A 15,881-nucleotide genomic window follows, 5' to 3' on the forward strand; every position below is an offset into this window, starting at 1 on the left:
GCACACAAAATTCATTGCTTTATTCTTTTTGGATTTTTGCTCTATAATAAACGTATTAAGGAACGAAATTTAATATTCCTTTTCTGACTTTTTTTTTTGTTTTGAAGTTCTGGAAATTTGAGATCCGAGATTCCAAAAGAATCCTTAAATTAAGAATTGTATTTAAATGAACGATAATCCCGGAATCTTTGTTTGACTATGAACTTTCTTCTGGACATTTCAACTTACAGGAGCGAAGATATACTTGAAAAGGAAAACGGGAATGTGCGAAAGCAGGGTAAGAGTAATTGGAAAGACGACCATCATTACAGGTGCAGACTCAGGCAAGTATCTCTCTCTCGTTCAATAAAAAATCGTAAGAATACTGCGTGACATTGCAGTAACACAGTGAGCTGACAGAGCGAAGCAAGCGCTGGTGTTTTGTATTTCTTGTTAATGCTGGTCTCTCTGATCTAGTCGTCAGAGTTCCTGGCTACAGATCCAGAGGTCCCGGGTTCGATTCCCGGCGCTACCATATTTTCTGAGCAGTAGTGTGTCTGGAACGGGGTCCACTCAGCCTCGTGAGGATAACTGAGGAGCTATTTGAGCCTCTAACAGAAATGAGTACCAGTCTTCCTGGGAGGTAAATGGCGGCCAGTGCGTAAGGCTGACAACTTTAACGCCATCTGTGAGCCAATTGTCTAGAGAAAATATGGGAGCCTCGACGTCTCGCAATCCAATGGCCGTCGCGGTCTGTTACAGGGACAGCCTTTTTATCTACTTTTCTTTAATTTTCAAATGTGGGGGGGAGGGCAGAGCCCTAATTCTCCCCCCCCCCGGTCCCTCTATCTACGATACGCCTTGAGTTATTCTTGTAGATATTGAAACTTTAAAAAATGGTCCCTTTCCGAAAGTTTCTTCGCCAGAAAGCAGAACTACATGCCCAGCCCATCGTAAAGTCCTTCACTTGACAATTCTGATAATTTTAAATTGTCTGAATACGTTTCGTTAATACGCGCTCATTACGGATAATAAGTGGCGTGACGCTAATATATAACGAACAAGGTAAATATTCAGTAGTTTTGAACGCAAGTTATCGACTATTGCCTTATATTCAGAACCGGTTTCCTGATTGCAATGTGGACATTTACGTCAACGCTTCTATTATAACATGGACTATTGTACGTTGTTTACCACGACGACAACTGCCTGACAATTGGCTCATTTATGTAAATTTGAAACACAATGTTAACAAATAAATGTGCTATTGCAGAAGAGGGCCCTGCATTTTTGCGTTTTTTAAAAGTAATGAAGTGATACTTTACATTTACTGAGGGGGCACGCGGCAGCGTAATTGGTTGAGGCACTATGCTACAAGCCGGAATATCGCGGATTCGATTCCAGATGAGATCATTGTTTTTTTTTTAGTTGACCTAATCCTTCCAGCCGCACTATGGCCCTGGGGTCGATTCAATCTCTAACAGAAATGAGTACCAGGAATCTTCCTGGGGGTGAAGGGTGAACGGCGCGTAAGACTGATTAACCTCACTTCTATCTGAGAGCCGATTGTCTAGAAAATGTGGGAGCCTCGACGTCTCACAACCCTATGGGCCTTCACGGCGTGTTACGGGGAAAGCGTTACCTTTTACTAAATTTTCTTGTGCATTCTTATATATTTTTTCAATATTTGGACATATAAACCATTACATGTTCATGAAAGTCCTCCAAAATAATTTATAAGCCAGAATAAATACATCAGATGTGTTGGACTGAAGACCCTTTGAGCGATGCATCTGATTTCTGCCCATTACGGAAATTAATTTAACACTAAATGCATTATGTTTGTTTATGGACAGACAGAGAGATGCTAAAGCATTAAAGGATTAAAGGGTGAGCAACTTCAAACGACAGGTCAACACGTGACTGTCGGCAATGTTGTTTACAAGTGGACAGTGCTGACGTCAATGTCGACTAATGCTGTTTTGGGGCGGATAGAGCTGAGCGCTGATATGAGGGAGAAATAAATATTTGCTGGACTGTAGTTAAATTAACTTCCTTGCTCCGTAACCAACCAAGAGTTAAGTCAGAAATAACCACCCAAATTTAAAGACCAAACATGTGACAACATGATACCTGGTAAGAACTGTCGTTTTAACAATGGGCGGTGATAAATAAATACGGAGAAATGGCTAAGTGATAATTAGCGGGTAATACAGAAAATCTCAGAGAAGAACCTGCCCCTGTGACACCTTTTCCATCACGAATCATACTTGAAGCAACATGGGTCAGAACTTGAAGCGCCGCTGGGAGGCTGCAGCTCTGAACCGTCTGAGCTATGGCACGTCATTAGGCCGCGCCATAGCTCAAGCGGTTAGTCGCTGGCTTCCCACCGTGGCGGCCCGGGTTCGATCCCGTGTCTGGTCAAGTGGGATTTGTGGTGGACAAAGTGGCGCTAGGGCACGTTTTCTCCTAGTACTTCGGTTTCCCCTGCCAATCTTCATTCCACCAATTGCTCCACAATCACCCTCACCTATGATCTGGGCCCGGTACAATAGGCCAGAAGTGGCCGCAGTACAAGGGACTTAGTCCCACCCCACTAGCAATAAAAAAGAAAAGAAAAAAAAGGCACATCATTAACTCCTTGAATGTCAAGACTTGCCATAAAACTACCAACCAGAAAATCGGTGGTTTCTTGCGGATAAATACGGTTGCACAGAAAACCATAAAATACTTTCCTTAAATGTGGAAGAATATTTTTTCTCTAAACACCTGTAAGTCAGATAGGAATGCTAGAGCAATTGTTTAACAATTAGTCGATCTCTTCTGCTGTTATGGTTTTATTTAATGTAGCTCAAGGAGCTCTTGCCAGTACGATGCTTGAAAATGATTAAATAACTAGAGTAGCCAATTAGTCTGTTGATTGTAATTAATCTTCCAGGTCTCTAACTTTATAAGATATTCACCTCCGACAGTATACAGTATCAGGAGTTGAACTGGTGCCGTAAAATAGCTGAATAAATAAATATAAAACATCTAATTGGTTTTCTCAACCTCAGATGTGTGTCCTCACTTGGTTACTCACATTGCGTAAAAATAATCCAAGCTTCTAACATTTGTAAAGCCTCAAGCGAAAAGAACCTTGCGTACGTTACTGTAGCATGTAGACCCGTTGCTAAATAATGACTCTGTAAACAACGCCTGTTGCTACGCAACATATTCCTAACGCGCGCCGATGGACTAACTGGGGAGCGGTGTTCTGTGCGCGGTCCGTGCGACATTTGCGTGACGCAACAGTATAAGAACTGTTGGAAGCGGTGTTTTCTGTGTGATCCGTTCCGAGGTTTTATAAGCAAAATTAGTTAGTTGTGAGAGAGTCGCCGGCCGGTAAGGGCGTAAACACGGAAACTGAGGAAGTTACGATGTTGAAAGCCGTCACGAGGCAACGACTGCTGAAGACACATCAGACTGAGAAGACCTAGTGTATGCTCTAGTAAGCTTCAGAGTGTGTGAGTTAGCGATAGCACTATAGTTTCTTGTAATTACGATTTGTAAGTGGTCAATAAATCGACTTACCAAAGCAAACGCTGTCTGTAATCAATCCATATACGTGACATTACTGTATTAGGCTAAATAAGAACATGCATATTATGTTTCAGGCATTGGGAAGGAGACGGCGCTTGCTATGGCTTATAGAGGAAGCAAGATAATAATGGCCTGCAGAGATGTGGAAAAGGCAAACAAAGCTCGTGGTAAGTACGAGTATTCTGCTACTTCAGAGAAAATGCAACTGTTAATATCGTTGTAAGATTTGAGGTTTTCACGTCGGTGATTATGAAGAATGCCGTCATCTGGGATGTGGCGCCGTGTAGGAATATTAAGAGCATAAGCGAAATTAGAACTCAACTATAGTGTACAGGCTGAATAGGTCTGCATTTAAGCAACATAGAAACAACACAAGAACTAAGACGTTGGATGTGTACGAAACAGAACTTAAGTAGCATGCAAAGAGGACAAGGAATAACGTACAGGGTGGTCTTGCGGAAACACCAAGAAATATATTCGGGAACCTCCCGTTACGACTTTCAGCCGAGACACTGGGTATTTTGGCTGAGCTTCTCCCCGTGGTTCTATTCAGTCCCCACAGAAAAGTGCTGGGCTATTATCTCAAATAGGCCATGGCAGCTTCTTTCAAATCCTCAATTAATTATCCATCAGTTATTCTACTGTTCAAAGCCATATACTCTAGCTGCTGGCAGCGTGATAAAGTATTGCATATGCCAAAGAAAGGGCATTATGTGTATATAGATACATAATAGCAATGTTGCTTACCCAGTACGTCATTCCCCGATGAAAGACACAAAGATGACCTCCGAAATGTTGGGCTTATTTTCTGAATTGACTGGTTTCCCGGGTTATGCAGGACATTAAATGGTACTATCATTCCGGGACGTGATGTCCTGTGATTGGGTTCACGGATATTTCCGAGCAACGATCTGCCTCCATCTTCAGGTCGAAGTGTATTCAGTTATTCAGTACAGAGGGGGTGGGTTTCCCCATGCACCGCGACTAATAGTCTATTGTACGTCCCCTTTAATTTCTACTGTCTCCATACCCTACCGATACTGGTGCCAGCGAGGTCGGCCCTCTACTTTTCCCATCTACCGGAGGCACTGGAAGCTACTTGGACAGGAAACATTTTGTTTAATTTTGCTCAGAGGTCTCCTAGAGACTTGAGGTTCTTTTACGTGCTGTAAAGCTACGACACGGGACCCACAGCTTAAAGTCCCTCCCGGAGGACTTGTTCCTTGAATTTTTCCGCCCTTAAAAATTCCACGACCTCCGCCGGGTTTGAACCCGCGTACCTTGAGTCAATTTCTTGATAGTCAGTTACTTGGTTCACTCTATGACGAAGGATATGGAGATCGTATTTTCCTCCGAAACGTCGGCGAACATCCATTGGACTACAGGCATCACATAATCACCACTGTGAGAGCCTCAAATCCAAGAAATACTGTATGTGTATACTCGATTTTTGTTTAATGGCAGATGAGATAATCAGACGCACTGAAAACAAAAAAGTGGAGGTACATCACCTGGACTTGGCTTCTTTAGCATCAATTCGCAAGTTTGCTAACAACATTATTGACACAGAGATAAAAGTGGACATTCTGATCAACAATGCAGGCGCCACCGGTCTGGGAAACAAACGCACAGCTGACAATCTTCATATTGGCATGCAGGTGAACCACTTTGGACCCTTCCTGCTCACCTGTTTATTAGCTGGTAAGTCCAGTTCCATATTGGCAAACAGAACAGTCTTGTGACATTTCATGGTAGCCACGAGGGTCATTTTCCAGGGGGATGAGGGGCAGACAGTCTGCTCTCAAAGTTATATTTAATCCATTTGATACTACCTTTTTAAATACCTCCAGTTTTTAGCCTACTTTCCTTATTTTGAAAAAGAAAAAGAAGCTTTTAATATCAGCTTGCCTTCTGTGTCTGTGAATCCCCCTTAATCTTTTTCCTTTTCTATGCGGTCCATGTTCTAAGGAAAGTAGGTAACTGGTTCTTCCCAGAACGTCTTGTGACTATCAATATATGGTATATTTCCTTATCTTTTTTTTTCTAATATCCATTGGAGAAGGCAGATTCTTAGTTGGCCCCCATGTCAGCACCCATGTGATGTTTACCCCATAAAGTGTTCACAGGCTTGTATAGTTTTGTTCACAGCTTCAGATAAAAGTGCGTGATTCGCATGCCCTTCTACAAATGAATAAAACTGCATGCCGTTGTTCCCATATAATTGACTTTTAAATAAATATTGCAGTACTGTGGATGACAACACTGGGGGGGGGCTGTTAAATCAGTCATCTCCCCTTCCCCTGCCTGGATTCTTGATTAAAAAAAATTGAAATCTTGCTTGAGCAACAGATCTCATCATTGTCAATGTGGTGCTAAAAACAATGAAAAGAATTGGTGAATAATAAACTCCCAGCTGCATCAATATAATTCTGATGAGAACTTAATTTACTTTGGTTTGATAATGACCACAGGTGCTACCAGAATTCTTCCAAGCTTGAGGGGGCTCTAAAGGTTGTTTGTAAATTTATGTTTAAGTTATTTGAGACTATTTTTAATAACTGCCCTAGATTCTTTAAGACAGAAGAACATTTAGAAACACTTATAATTTTTGGCACATTTCCTCATTTTTCTTTAAATCCATGGAGGTGTAGATGCCTGACTTCCCTCTTCCTGCTGGCGCCCATGATGATGATGATGATGATGATAATGACGACGATGTTCCTTGTGAAAACAGTTTTCTGTTACTTACCTAAATCCTTTATTTACTTTCATTACAGGAAAAATGAAGAAATCTGCTCCCAGTCGAATTATAATGGTCTCTTCATATTTACATCACTGTGCAAAATTTGATATTGATAATCTGAATTGTGAAAAGAAATTAAATGAAAGCCAAGTTTATTTCTGCAGCAAGTTAGCAAATATTATGATTGCCAATGAATTGGCCAAAAAGTTAAAAGGAACAGGTAGGTTCGAAGACTTTGAACACCATGCTGGGTAAGTTCTGAGTTCTAGGCTATGTTAATCAAATGATTTACTCTTGATTTTCAGAAGGAAAAATAGAATTTAATTTCTAAACCAGGATGATAATATTCATGAGCTTAGAATGAAGATAATGTTATTAGAATTCCTACTGGTATAATTACATGCATTTTCATTCTCTGAAGTCCTATGCCCATCTCAGAACAATTGTCTTGTCAATCTTGAAATGAAGTGGTCTTTGTGATTTGTCATGTATACAAGTAATTGGGGTTCATAAGTAGTTCTCTGCCATATTGAATCCAACATAATGTAATATTACATTCCAGTTCAGTGTAAGAGTCCCAAGTGTATCTTGAAATTCAAATGAAATAAATTATTTTTGTAAGTCATTTCATACCATGTGTTTTCCATTATACAAATAAATTATGTATTTATCCAGGAAACCATTACTGCATGCAGCGAATGAAATCTAAATGATCACATTTAATCAATGTAAGTGATTTAGGCTTGTTGGACCAACAAATGATTTCACTGTATAAATTATATCCGGTGGAATTTATTATGGAAAATAATATAAAACAAGTTTAATTTCCTACATTCAGGGACACCAATACTGAGCTTCTGAATTTTTAAAATGTCAGTAATATTAGTGCCAGTAAATGTAGCATTCTGAAATTTCATAGCATGGGCAATTCATTGTACAGGAGTGTTGCATTTCTAAAATCATTACATATATCGAAAATGTGTAAAATGGGAAATGTGCTGAACAAACTCTGAGCACTGTGAAGAGGAGAAGGAACTGACTTGACTGAATCAAAATGACGGAGTGGGTCATGGAAACTGGAAATGCATGCAGCTGGAGACCCCTAAAATCAGAGGGCTCTGGGCAGCCGCTTATTTTGCCTAGTGGATAAAGTGGTCCTGACAGAACAAGGACATTCTTAAAAATATTTATTTCTGCTTTAAGAATGAAAATATCATGTCCTTACCCTTTTAATTTTCATGCTATAGGAGTGACAGTGAACTGTGTTCATCCTGGCCTAGTTTACACACGAACATGGAGATATCTGCCCAGCAAACTTCAACCAGCCTTAAAATATATCTTAACAATGTTTTTCAAGGTATGTAACTACTGTACACCACTGTAGGTCGCGGTGCAAGGGCTGAGAAGGCCTACCCCTCATACATTCATTCATTCAACTACTGTACACAACACACATACACACACTTGATTCTGAGTGCAGATATTTTCTAAATCTACTACTTGCAATCCTCATTTCTTGTAACAGGAGTTCTCCCTTGCTTAGTAGACATTCTATTTTCTACAGTTTTTGTTTGAGTTGGTGCAGGATTCTGTGAAAGATGAATCAAATTTAATGTTTTTGGACTTATTACCATGTTAGAAGGTTCAATTTTCAAACTTAACCAATTAGAATTGTAGTCAGTGCATTAATATGAGAAACAAGTTACTTAGAAGTCACATCTTTACCTAACCTGTTTAAGTGATGTCCATGATTTGTAAAAAGTTCCCTATTAAGGTATATATTTAAGAGCATATAGTGCTCATATATTTTAATGCATTTAGCTAATTTTCTATTAAACAGGAATTTCCTCATTTCCACAAGAAGATTTCATCAAGTCATAACGATATGGAGCACTCAATAGGATGATATTAGTAGGACCATTGTCTTTGACAAAATTTATAATGTGTCTTAATCCAATCTCAGTTATTCTTGCTCACACCATTAGTACCTCCCCAGAATGCCATTATGTCCCTCTCTGTTTAGTTCATAGCCTCATTTCATTAGAATATTAACACCAGAACCTGGTTTCACAAAACCAGATATCAAATTTGTCATTAGTAAAATTTTAACTCTAGCTGCACATCCTCTTGCATGACTGTCTCCTATTATTACCAGTTAATGCTTGCATTTCTGGGAAGATTGTTTGGAACATGAGTTCATGAATGGGTCACTATTGCTGGGAATTAATTTATAGTTTCCTTAAGACACTATTCCATCTCTGGCTCCTGTAATAATTACGCCGTTGACAATAGTTTGAATATGATAAGTTGACTCCTCTTTGGCTCATAGTAACTTCACACTGTATTCTGTTCATAATACCAGACAATGATGAAGTCCATAGACACATTGACAGTTTCTTGTTTGACTTCCAGACTGAATTTGAAGCTGCTCAGACATCCATCTTCGCAGCAATTGACAAAGATCTAGAAGATGTAACTGGAAAATTTTTCTGTGACTGTAAGGTAAGATGCATGACTAGAGAATAAACTACCATCATTGATTAAAACTAATTACTAAGACGATGTCACAAGCTAACATGAGAGAAATCCAAGTCTGATACAAGTATGAAGTTGTGGGGTTTTATGTAGTTTTGTCATTACTCCGATGACAACACACTTCTTCGGAACAGTTTGTTGGTCCTGAAAAGGACCGTGGTTGCTGAGATGTTTGATCGGCGAAGTAGTGCGGCACGCGCCAGTAGGGAGAGAGGTTAGTTGCGGTGGTTTGACTGGCCACAGCGCGGCCATTGCTGGAGGTTGCTTGATCACCGTGCGGCAGGTGAGTTGAAGTTGCATGGTCGTGCAGCGCAGTCGCAGGAGTGATGAGGCAGTGGCTATGCCAGATGCCCAGTGGGTCAGACAAGGACACGACCACCGGTGAGTCCAGGCGAGGTGCCCCAGTGCGTCGGGTGTGAGAGCCGGACGGCCGAGGCAGTCGTGCCTGGCGCAGCCTGCTGATGCCTCCGAAGACCGAGCGCTGGCGACGAAGCCTGCTGGCTGATGTTGCTTGAGTGTGGCTTGATCGTAGACTGAAGTCAGACTGATGCTGCCGGTTTGCGGCTGCTCCTTTTTATACACTGCTCGGTGGGCGGAGCGAAACTTGAAATTGAGGAGGAAGAATTTGCAGGGCGCTGATTGGCTAACGTGCTTGATGATGTAGATGCGGGGCTAACAGCAAGCGCAGTATAAATGCAAACGTTTGGAACAATTTAATTGGTTAGCGCGCGTGATGGTGAAAAGTGATGTGAAGAGTGTGCGTTGCAGAAAATGCGTGATAATGTGGGATGTTCCCACAAAGTCATCCTCTTATAACCTTTTCTCTATGGTTTATACACCAGTTGTACTTCATAGCAAGCCACTTAGGTCTCTTTGGGGAAAAGACCTATGTTCTTCAACTAAAGAAAGTAAAAATAGGTCCACTTTTAGTGTGGGACCTCAACATTAAATTCCAATAAGATCTGTTGGGTAATATCAGAGATGAAGTACTTGTGCAGACAAATAAACATGACCTACCAGAATTTGTTCATTTTATGTATTTCAAGCAAGAAATCAATCAGTCAATCAATCAGTTTATTTGTTCCAAGAATCCGTATTTAGAGATACAACCTCCGGATGTAGAACAAGTCAATTACTACATATTAAAATAACATACATATCATACATGAGTCAGCAATACTATGAAACTTAATTACCTACAAATCAATCATACAATACATTGTCCCACTTTTAACAATTCAATATGAAAAGAAACCTAACATCCGCCATTTTCTTTTATATATTAAGTGAGGACACTATATTTGTCATAACATAAAACCATAACATACTCACTTCAGAATTTTAGGGACATAAGTATAAGAGTACGTCACATAATGTCCACCTGCTCTTCAAACCAGGGTACATCATACCCTATGCAGTGAAACTTGAAGGGAAATCCTATGTAAGAGTGTTTGAATTTCCCATTGGCATATGAATTCCAGATGTATGCTGGAAATGGAATCTAGTAACTTTCCAATGATGATGTACCACCCAATGTCACTGAAAATGATGCATCCTTGTTCCCATAGCAGATGCATTATAGAAGTTATAGATAGTAATAAAATCTATATTGTATGTCATGTACCAATTTTACAGAAAAAAAAAGCCTTTCTTTTTCAGAAAATTATGACAGCTGATATGAATGCAGTACAAAGTACAGGCTATTTTGGACCTCTATGAACCAATTTAAATTTTCCTGACAATTTATAATATATGAAAAACAAATGATTAAATAAAGTCTCATGTTAAGTCCTTTTTTTTTCCAAAAATTAATGTCTATGGTGAGAGTTTTGACTTAATACAAACTTAAAAAAAGGGGAACAAAACTATAAAGCACTGTAAAGTACAACTTTTGGGATGTGATTCCATGCAGTCCAGCAGAAGTTCACCAAAATTCTTCAAAAACATCAACAAACTCCCATGAGACTACATGATATCACATCCCAGAAGATGATACTCTTCATGGTTGCCAATGCTAGAACCAACTCACTAAGCACTATTTTTCTAACAGGAGATAAAACCATCACACAAAGCATTAAATGAGGATCTCGCCAAGAAGGTCTGGGAGAAAAGTGCAGTCCTAGTTGGACTGAAGCCTGAAGAAATAGATTTCTAGTGCAAGAAGCCCTTCAGCAGTGGCTTGAAATATCAGGTCACAAATATTCTCAGTAGCATCCAAAAGTATCATTAAAAATACCTCTCCATTTTCTAGTGAGACAAGTATCTGAATGGTTGTTTTAAAAGATGGAAGGCTGTGTTTGGTGAGCAAGTTTGGGTCACTGCAAGAAAAACTATCAGGAACCACTAGCTTACAGTTTACAGCTCTGGAAGAATTGTATCTGTTTCATCATATCTTGAAATATAATATAATTAAGAATGAACTACAATCATAAGAAGGCTAAAAAGTGTTAGAACTACACATGTTTGTTAATTTTACATGTTACACAGGACTGTCAAAAAAAAAATAAAAATGTCCTGTAGGACATGTAGGACATGTAGGACATGATGCCATGTAGTCTGGAAGAAAAATACCTCTTTACCAGGCTACATCTGTATAGTGTAACATCTCAGAATACTGTAATATTAAGACTCACTGTCATGAGAACTTCTGATGTGATAATAAAAACATACTTCACCTGGACTTTAGTTCCATTCTTTATCTAAGCACTGTTTCTCAGAACACTGATGTCATTGGACACAGTCACCCAGTCTTTTACTATTTGAGGACACAGTAAGGCATATGCATTAACTGAGTTTACATCCCTAATGACATCTCTGTTCTGATAGGCAATACCGAATTCTACAATGCAAAGTTTCAGTATCAGTAATAATAAAGCAAACAACTAGTGAATCATGGGCTATTTCTCCAAAGTTCCTCAAAACCAGCTTTCCTAAGATCCATTTTAGTATAAATTTACATTCTTCTTTCAGTGACAACAATTTTTAATATATTCAGAAACTTTAAATTATATAGCTGGAGCAGCAGTGCACCACTGGCAACTTTTGACTTGTGGCCACAGTGAAAGGTCACCTCCGAAACGTCGGTTAACTTCCAGTTGAATACACCGCATTGTATCTCAGATGATATAACTCTTTATTACAAAATGATAATCCGATTTTGGTAGTCTCTGAAGAGAGCAGAAAACTGAAAGTTTATCAGTTTGCCTTGCTACTAATATTCCCGCGAACTGATTTTGAAATGCGTGGCGACAAGACTGAATCGTAGCGATCGTAGCGCCCTCCTAGACAGAGACAGAGGGCTTGAACGGCTTAAATGAGGGGAATGAAGTTCGGATTCAAAAGTCTGTAATCACTTTCGATCACTTTATAGTTACATTCGTCACTACAAATTTTCAACAGTTAAGTAATTCGGGTGAACGACCGGTCATTTGTGATCCGTGACTCCCCTACGCCGATTATAGTTATTAGGGTTAATAGGGGGTCAAGGTGGTCAAGGTCCTCGCAAACTAGGAGCTGTAAGAAGGGTATGAAGTGTGTGAACACGTCTTGTAGGTGGTTGACATTTGTGTTGCCGTTGGAATCTGTTGTGAATCTGGTAACGTGATAGATGGAGCTTCAGTTTTAACCGGTCTTAACCGGGGCTTAACTGATTCGTTCTCACATCTTCGTGTTGTGCTAGCAAGAATATATGGAAGAAGGATAACGAAATCCCATGGTATTTTCGGTGAGAACATCGTCATCGGTGATGAGTTTATGTTGGAATTTCAATAAAATATTGAAATTCCAGTGCTAATATACAGTAATCCTTTGACGTGGAAGTGGCGTTCTCTGTTTTATAATTTTCACTAATTTGACTTGAGTGTTGCATTAAAACCGGCGAGTTTGTTATTTAAATTAATATGAATTAAAGTCCAGATTGCGCCATGAGCCCCGTACAAATTGGTTTGGTTGATTTGGTTTAATTAAGTGGACTTCGCACAAGATATGTAAAGAAGACATGTACCATAATATGTACTTTCACTTCAAGGTTGCTTATGTATTATCAGACTTAACTGTGTAGGCAGAGCTAAGTATGCAAAGTGTCTGTATAATGTAGAGTAAAGTGAACGTTTGAAGGAAGAAGGGATAGTCCTTGTTAAAGCCAGAACCTTTAATGGAAACCAGATTCAGTTACAGGCTTTTGTCAGGTCAAGTAACTGTGAGTGACACTTGAATTCAGTAACAGATAATGTAGTCACAATACTGTGAAATTGTTCCATTTTAGATTTGAATGTTTGTGGAAAATCTAAAATCTGAATGTAGTGGGAGAAAACGAAGTTGTGAGGATTATAATTTTGTGGATCATAACTAATTGTAGCTAGATAGAAGAGAGTTAAGTATCTCTTAAAATGGGCAGCATTAGGAATCCACCAGTCACCCCAGGTGTAAAAATTATTGTAACAGTGTAATCTTATTATTGTAGTTGCACACTTTTAAAGCTCAGTGGTTAGTGTCTGTACCACCTGCATTTTTTCCCTGTACGTATGTCTCGCATGGTTCTCAGAATAAACAGTGGGCATTTTCCTGAACAGCATTAATTTGTTCATTTTTGTAATGGAGCTGAAGTGAGTGTTCTGTTTGGTATAAGCTGAATATCATGCGTCTTATTATAAAACTTAATTCAAATATTAGCAGCCTTTAAATTTAGTTGGCTATGACTATTATTCTGCAGTTGTACCAACAGCACACAAAATTACTGATGGAATTGGCAATGAAAATAACTGTCACTAGAAAGGGAGTGTAGAGAGCTCTGGTGCCTGTTTCAGCTGTACTTCTGTTGTGGCATGCATGAAGGTTGCGGACGTTACCTATCAACGGCTGATGTTTACAGAGTCACTACTTAGCAATGGGTCTGTATGCCACAGTATCCTGGGGTAACTCTTCTAACAGTAAAAGAGTATTCCTTCTATGGATCAAAGGTGTGCAGGAGAAAGGATCAAGTAGAAGTATATTGGATTTGATGTTCCCATGGTGATATCTGTGAAGAGTGTAGTCTTCTAGGCTGTAATGCAGTGTCAGTTAACATATTTTTGCAACCAAGGAGACCATACTCTTTAAGTAGATATATATTTAAGATGTTCCATTTATCACCTCTAGACAGTGAGTATTAGCTGTGGCAAAATGTGTAATTACCATCATAAATATGTTCTTCACAGACAAGTCGTAAATCTTAGGGTACGTACACACAGACAGTGTCGCGGGGCGGGGCGGCGCGGGATGATCAACACAATGCAGAGGTATGAGACGCAACAAACATACAGCAACTTGAGGCGGAGCGGTGCGTTGCGGAGCGGTGCGGGTAACTCTGGAACAGTCTAGTTTGTTTTGTGGAAGCGATTGAACGCGGCAACATGGACGTAGAACTGCTCATAACAGAAGTATTTGCCAGACCACCGATTTGGCAAAGAAAACACAAGCATCATCGCAACAGAGGTGTAATTGAGAAGATGTGGGGAGAAATAGCAAAAGCATTAGATTCAACAAGTAAGTGTATTTACATTTAACAGCTTTCTAACCTAAAATAACACAAAATCTTACCTAATTTTAACTTAACGTAGCTTTATATTTGTATATTGTATAGGTAGAAACATTATAATTCAAATCCACATACTGAAGGCAAATATTTCTGTTCTAGTTAATTTTAGCTACTCAAGTAGACATGAAAATAACATTTGGACGTCTTTGGGAAAAACCTGAGAGTTTGATTTTTATAACAACACACACTTAATCACCCTTCAGAAGTCTTTGTGTTTTTAAATAGTTTGCAAATGTATCATGGACTTTTTCTGCCAATGTTGTATATCTGTTGTTTCTCCGATGTTTATGTAGGGGAGCACTTTGAAGCCCATTGAAGCGCACTTCTCGGTATACAGGATCATTTTCCCCATCTTTGTCTCTTATTACATTATGGAGAACACAAGTACATTTTATGATTGCTATAGCATTAGGTACTGATGTTTCAATGTCCTTTCCCAAAATGCGCCATTTCGCATACAGGATACCAAACGCACATTCTATGCACCTACGAGCTCGTGACAGACGATAGTTGAAAGCGGTTTTTGCTGGTGTTAAATTTTTTCGAGCATACGGCTTAAGTAGGTAGGGTTTTAGTGGATATGCCTCATCAGCTATGAGAACATTAGGAAGTTTTTCTGAAGAGGTAGGTAGTTCGCAGTCTGGAGGCATATTGAAATTCTTGCTTTCGAGACTTGCGCACAGTGATGAAGCAGCAAACGTACCACCATCATTCTGACTGCCTTTCGCTCCAACGTCAATTGTTATGAATTTGTACTCTGGATCGGAAACACCTTGNGGGAAGTTCCACACATTCAAAAATCCTGCCCTTGATTGTTTCAGCCGTTCCGTGGAAGGCGCTGGCGTATGCTCTTCTACTAGTTTCTCCCAAAATGCTTTGCAGGTATCCATTACCATGGCTTTGACTGTTGAAGCTTCCATGCGGAAAGAAAACCCCAGCATTGTAAATGATGTGCCAGTTGCCAAGGACCTCAAACAGAAAAACAAACAAAATTTTATGTGACGATATATTTTATAGCAGACTCTTCGTATAGATATACCCACACTCACTCACTCACACTCACACCCTCGTACACATACTCACTAATGTAACCGTACAATTTAGGGTTATTTCTCATCACTCTGTCCTCATATAACTGACCTAGACGGCAAGCAAAGTCGGTCACAGTGCCGCTGCAGCGCACTGGCTACTCACACACTCACTCGCTCACTAATGAACTCACATACACAGATATACTAAATAGGTTTACTGATTCACATACAATTTAGATTTTTTTTTTTCAGAGGATGATGCTCGAAGTAAGTGGAAGAATATGAGAGATCACTATAGGAAGGAGTTAAGAAAGGTTATGAAATGCACTTCTGGTGACGCGGGCGGTCAGTTCAAAACTTCACCATGGCCTTTCTTTGACTTAATGTATTTTCTGAAGGAAGAAATGAATCCAAGTCTAACTTCAGGTAATTTGAA

General features: G+C 39.5%; 3 protein-coding genes across 12 annotated transcripts in view; 2 read left to right on the forward strand and 1 right to left on the reverse strand.

Moving 5' to 3' along the window:
• LOC111874072 (retinol dehydrogenase 12) overlaps positions 1 to 11,519 on the forward strand; it is a 12,425-nt gene extending 906 nt beyond the window's left edge. The window contains exons 3-9 of the mRNA XM_023869273.2: positions 231 to 323; positions 3,636 to 3,728; positions 5,026 to 5,262; positions 6,339 to 6,524; positions 7,552 to 7,661; positions 8,717 to 8,806; positions 10,890 to 11,519. Coding sequence (XP_023725041.1) covers positions 231 to 323; positions 3,636 to 3,728; positions 5,026 to 5,262; positions 6,339 to 6,524; positions 7,552 to 7,661; positions 8,717 to 8,806; positions 10,890 to 10,994 — 914 coding nt within the window. The 3' untranslated portion in view covers positions 10,995 to 11,519. The remainder of the gene's footprint in view (positions 1 to 230; positions 324 to 3,635; positions 3,729 to 5,025; positions 5,263 to 6,338; positions 6,525 to 7,551; positions 7,662 to 8,716; positions 8,807 to 10,889) is intronic.
• A 599-nt stretch (positions 11,520 to 12,118) lies between these two features.
• LOC111874070 (retinol dehydrogenase 11) overlaps positions 12,119 to 15,881 on the forward strand; it is a 25,435-nt gene continuing 21,672 nt past the window's right edge. Inside the window, exons 1-2 of one of the 10 annotated variants that reach the window (XM_023869251.1) lie at positions 12,119 to 13,037; positions 13,645 to 13,797. The gene's annotated coding sequence lies outside the window, so the exon portion shown is untranslated. Of the gene's footprint in view, positions 13,038 to 13,644; positions 13,798 to 14,034; positions 14,363 to 15,881 lie in introns of all 10 variants that reach the window. The other 9 variants (XM_023869253.1, XM_023869254.1, XM_023869252.1 and 6 more) reach the window with 9 other exon arrangements.
• Positions 14,603 to 15,334, reverse strand: LOC111874076 (protein ALP1-like). Its single transcript, XM_033755317.1, has one exon. The coding sequence runs from the start codon at positions 15,332 to 15,334 to the stop codon at positions 14,603 to 14,605; it is 732 nt and encodes a 243-aa protein (XP_033611208.1).

This window comes from Cryptotermes secundus, unplaced genomic scaffold (genome assembly GCF_002891405.2).
Source record: "Cryptotermes secundus unplaced genomic scaffold, Csec_1.0 scaffold1991, whole genome shotgun sequence".
Lineage (NCBI taxonomy): Eukaryota > Metazoa > Arthropoda > Insecta > Blattodea > Kalotermitidae > Cryptotermes > Cryptotermes secundus.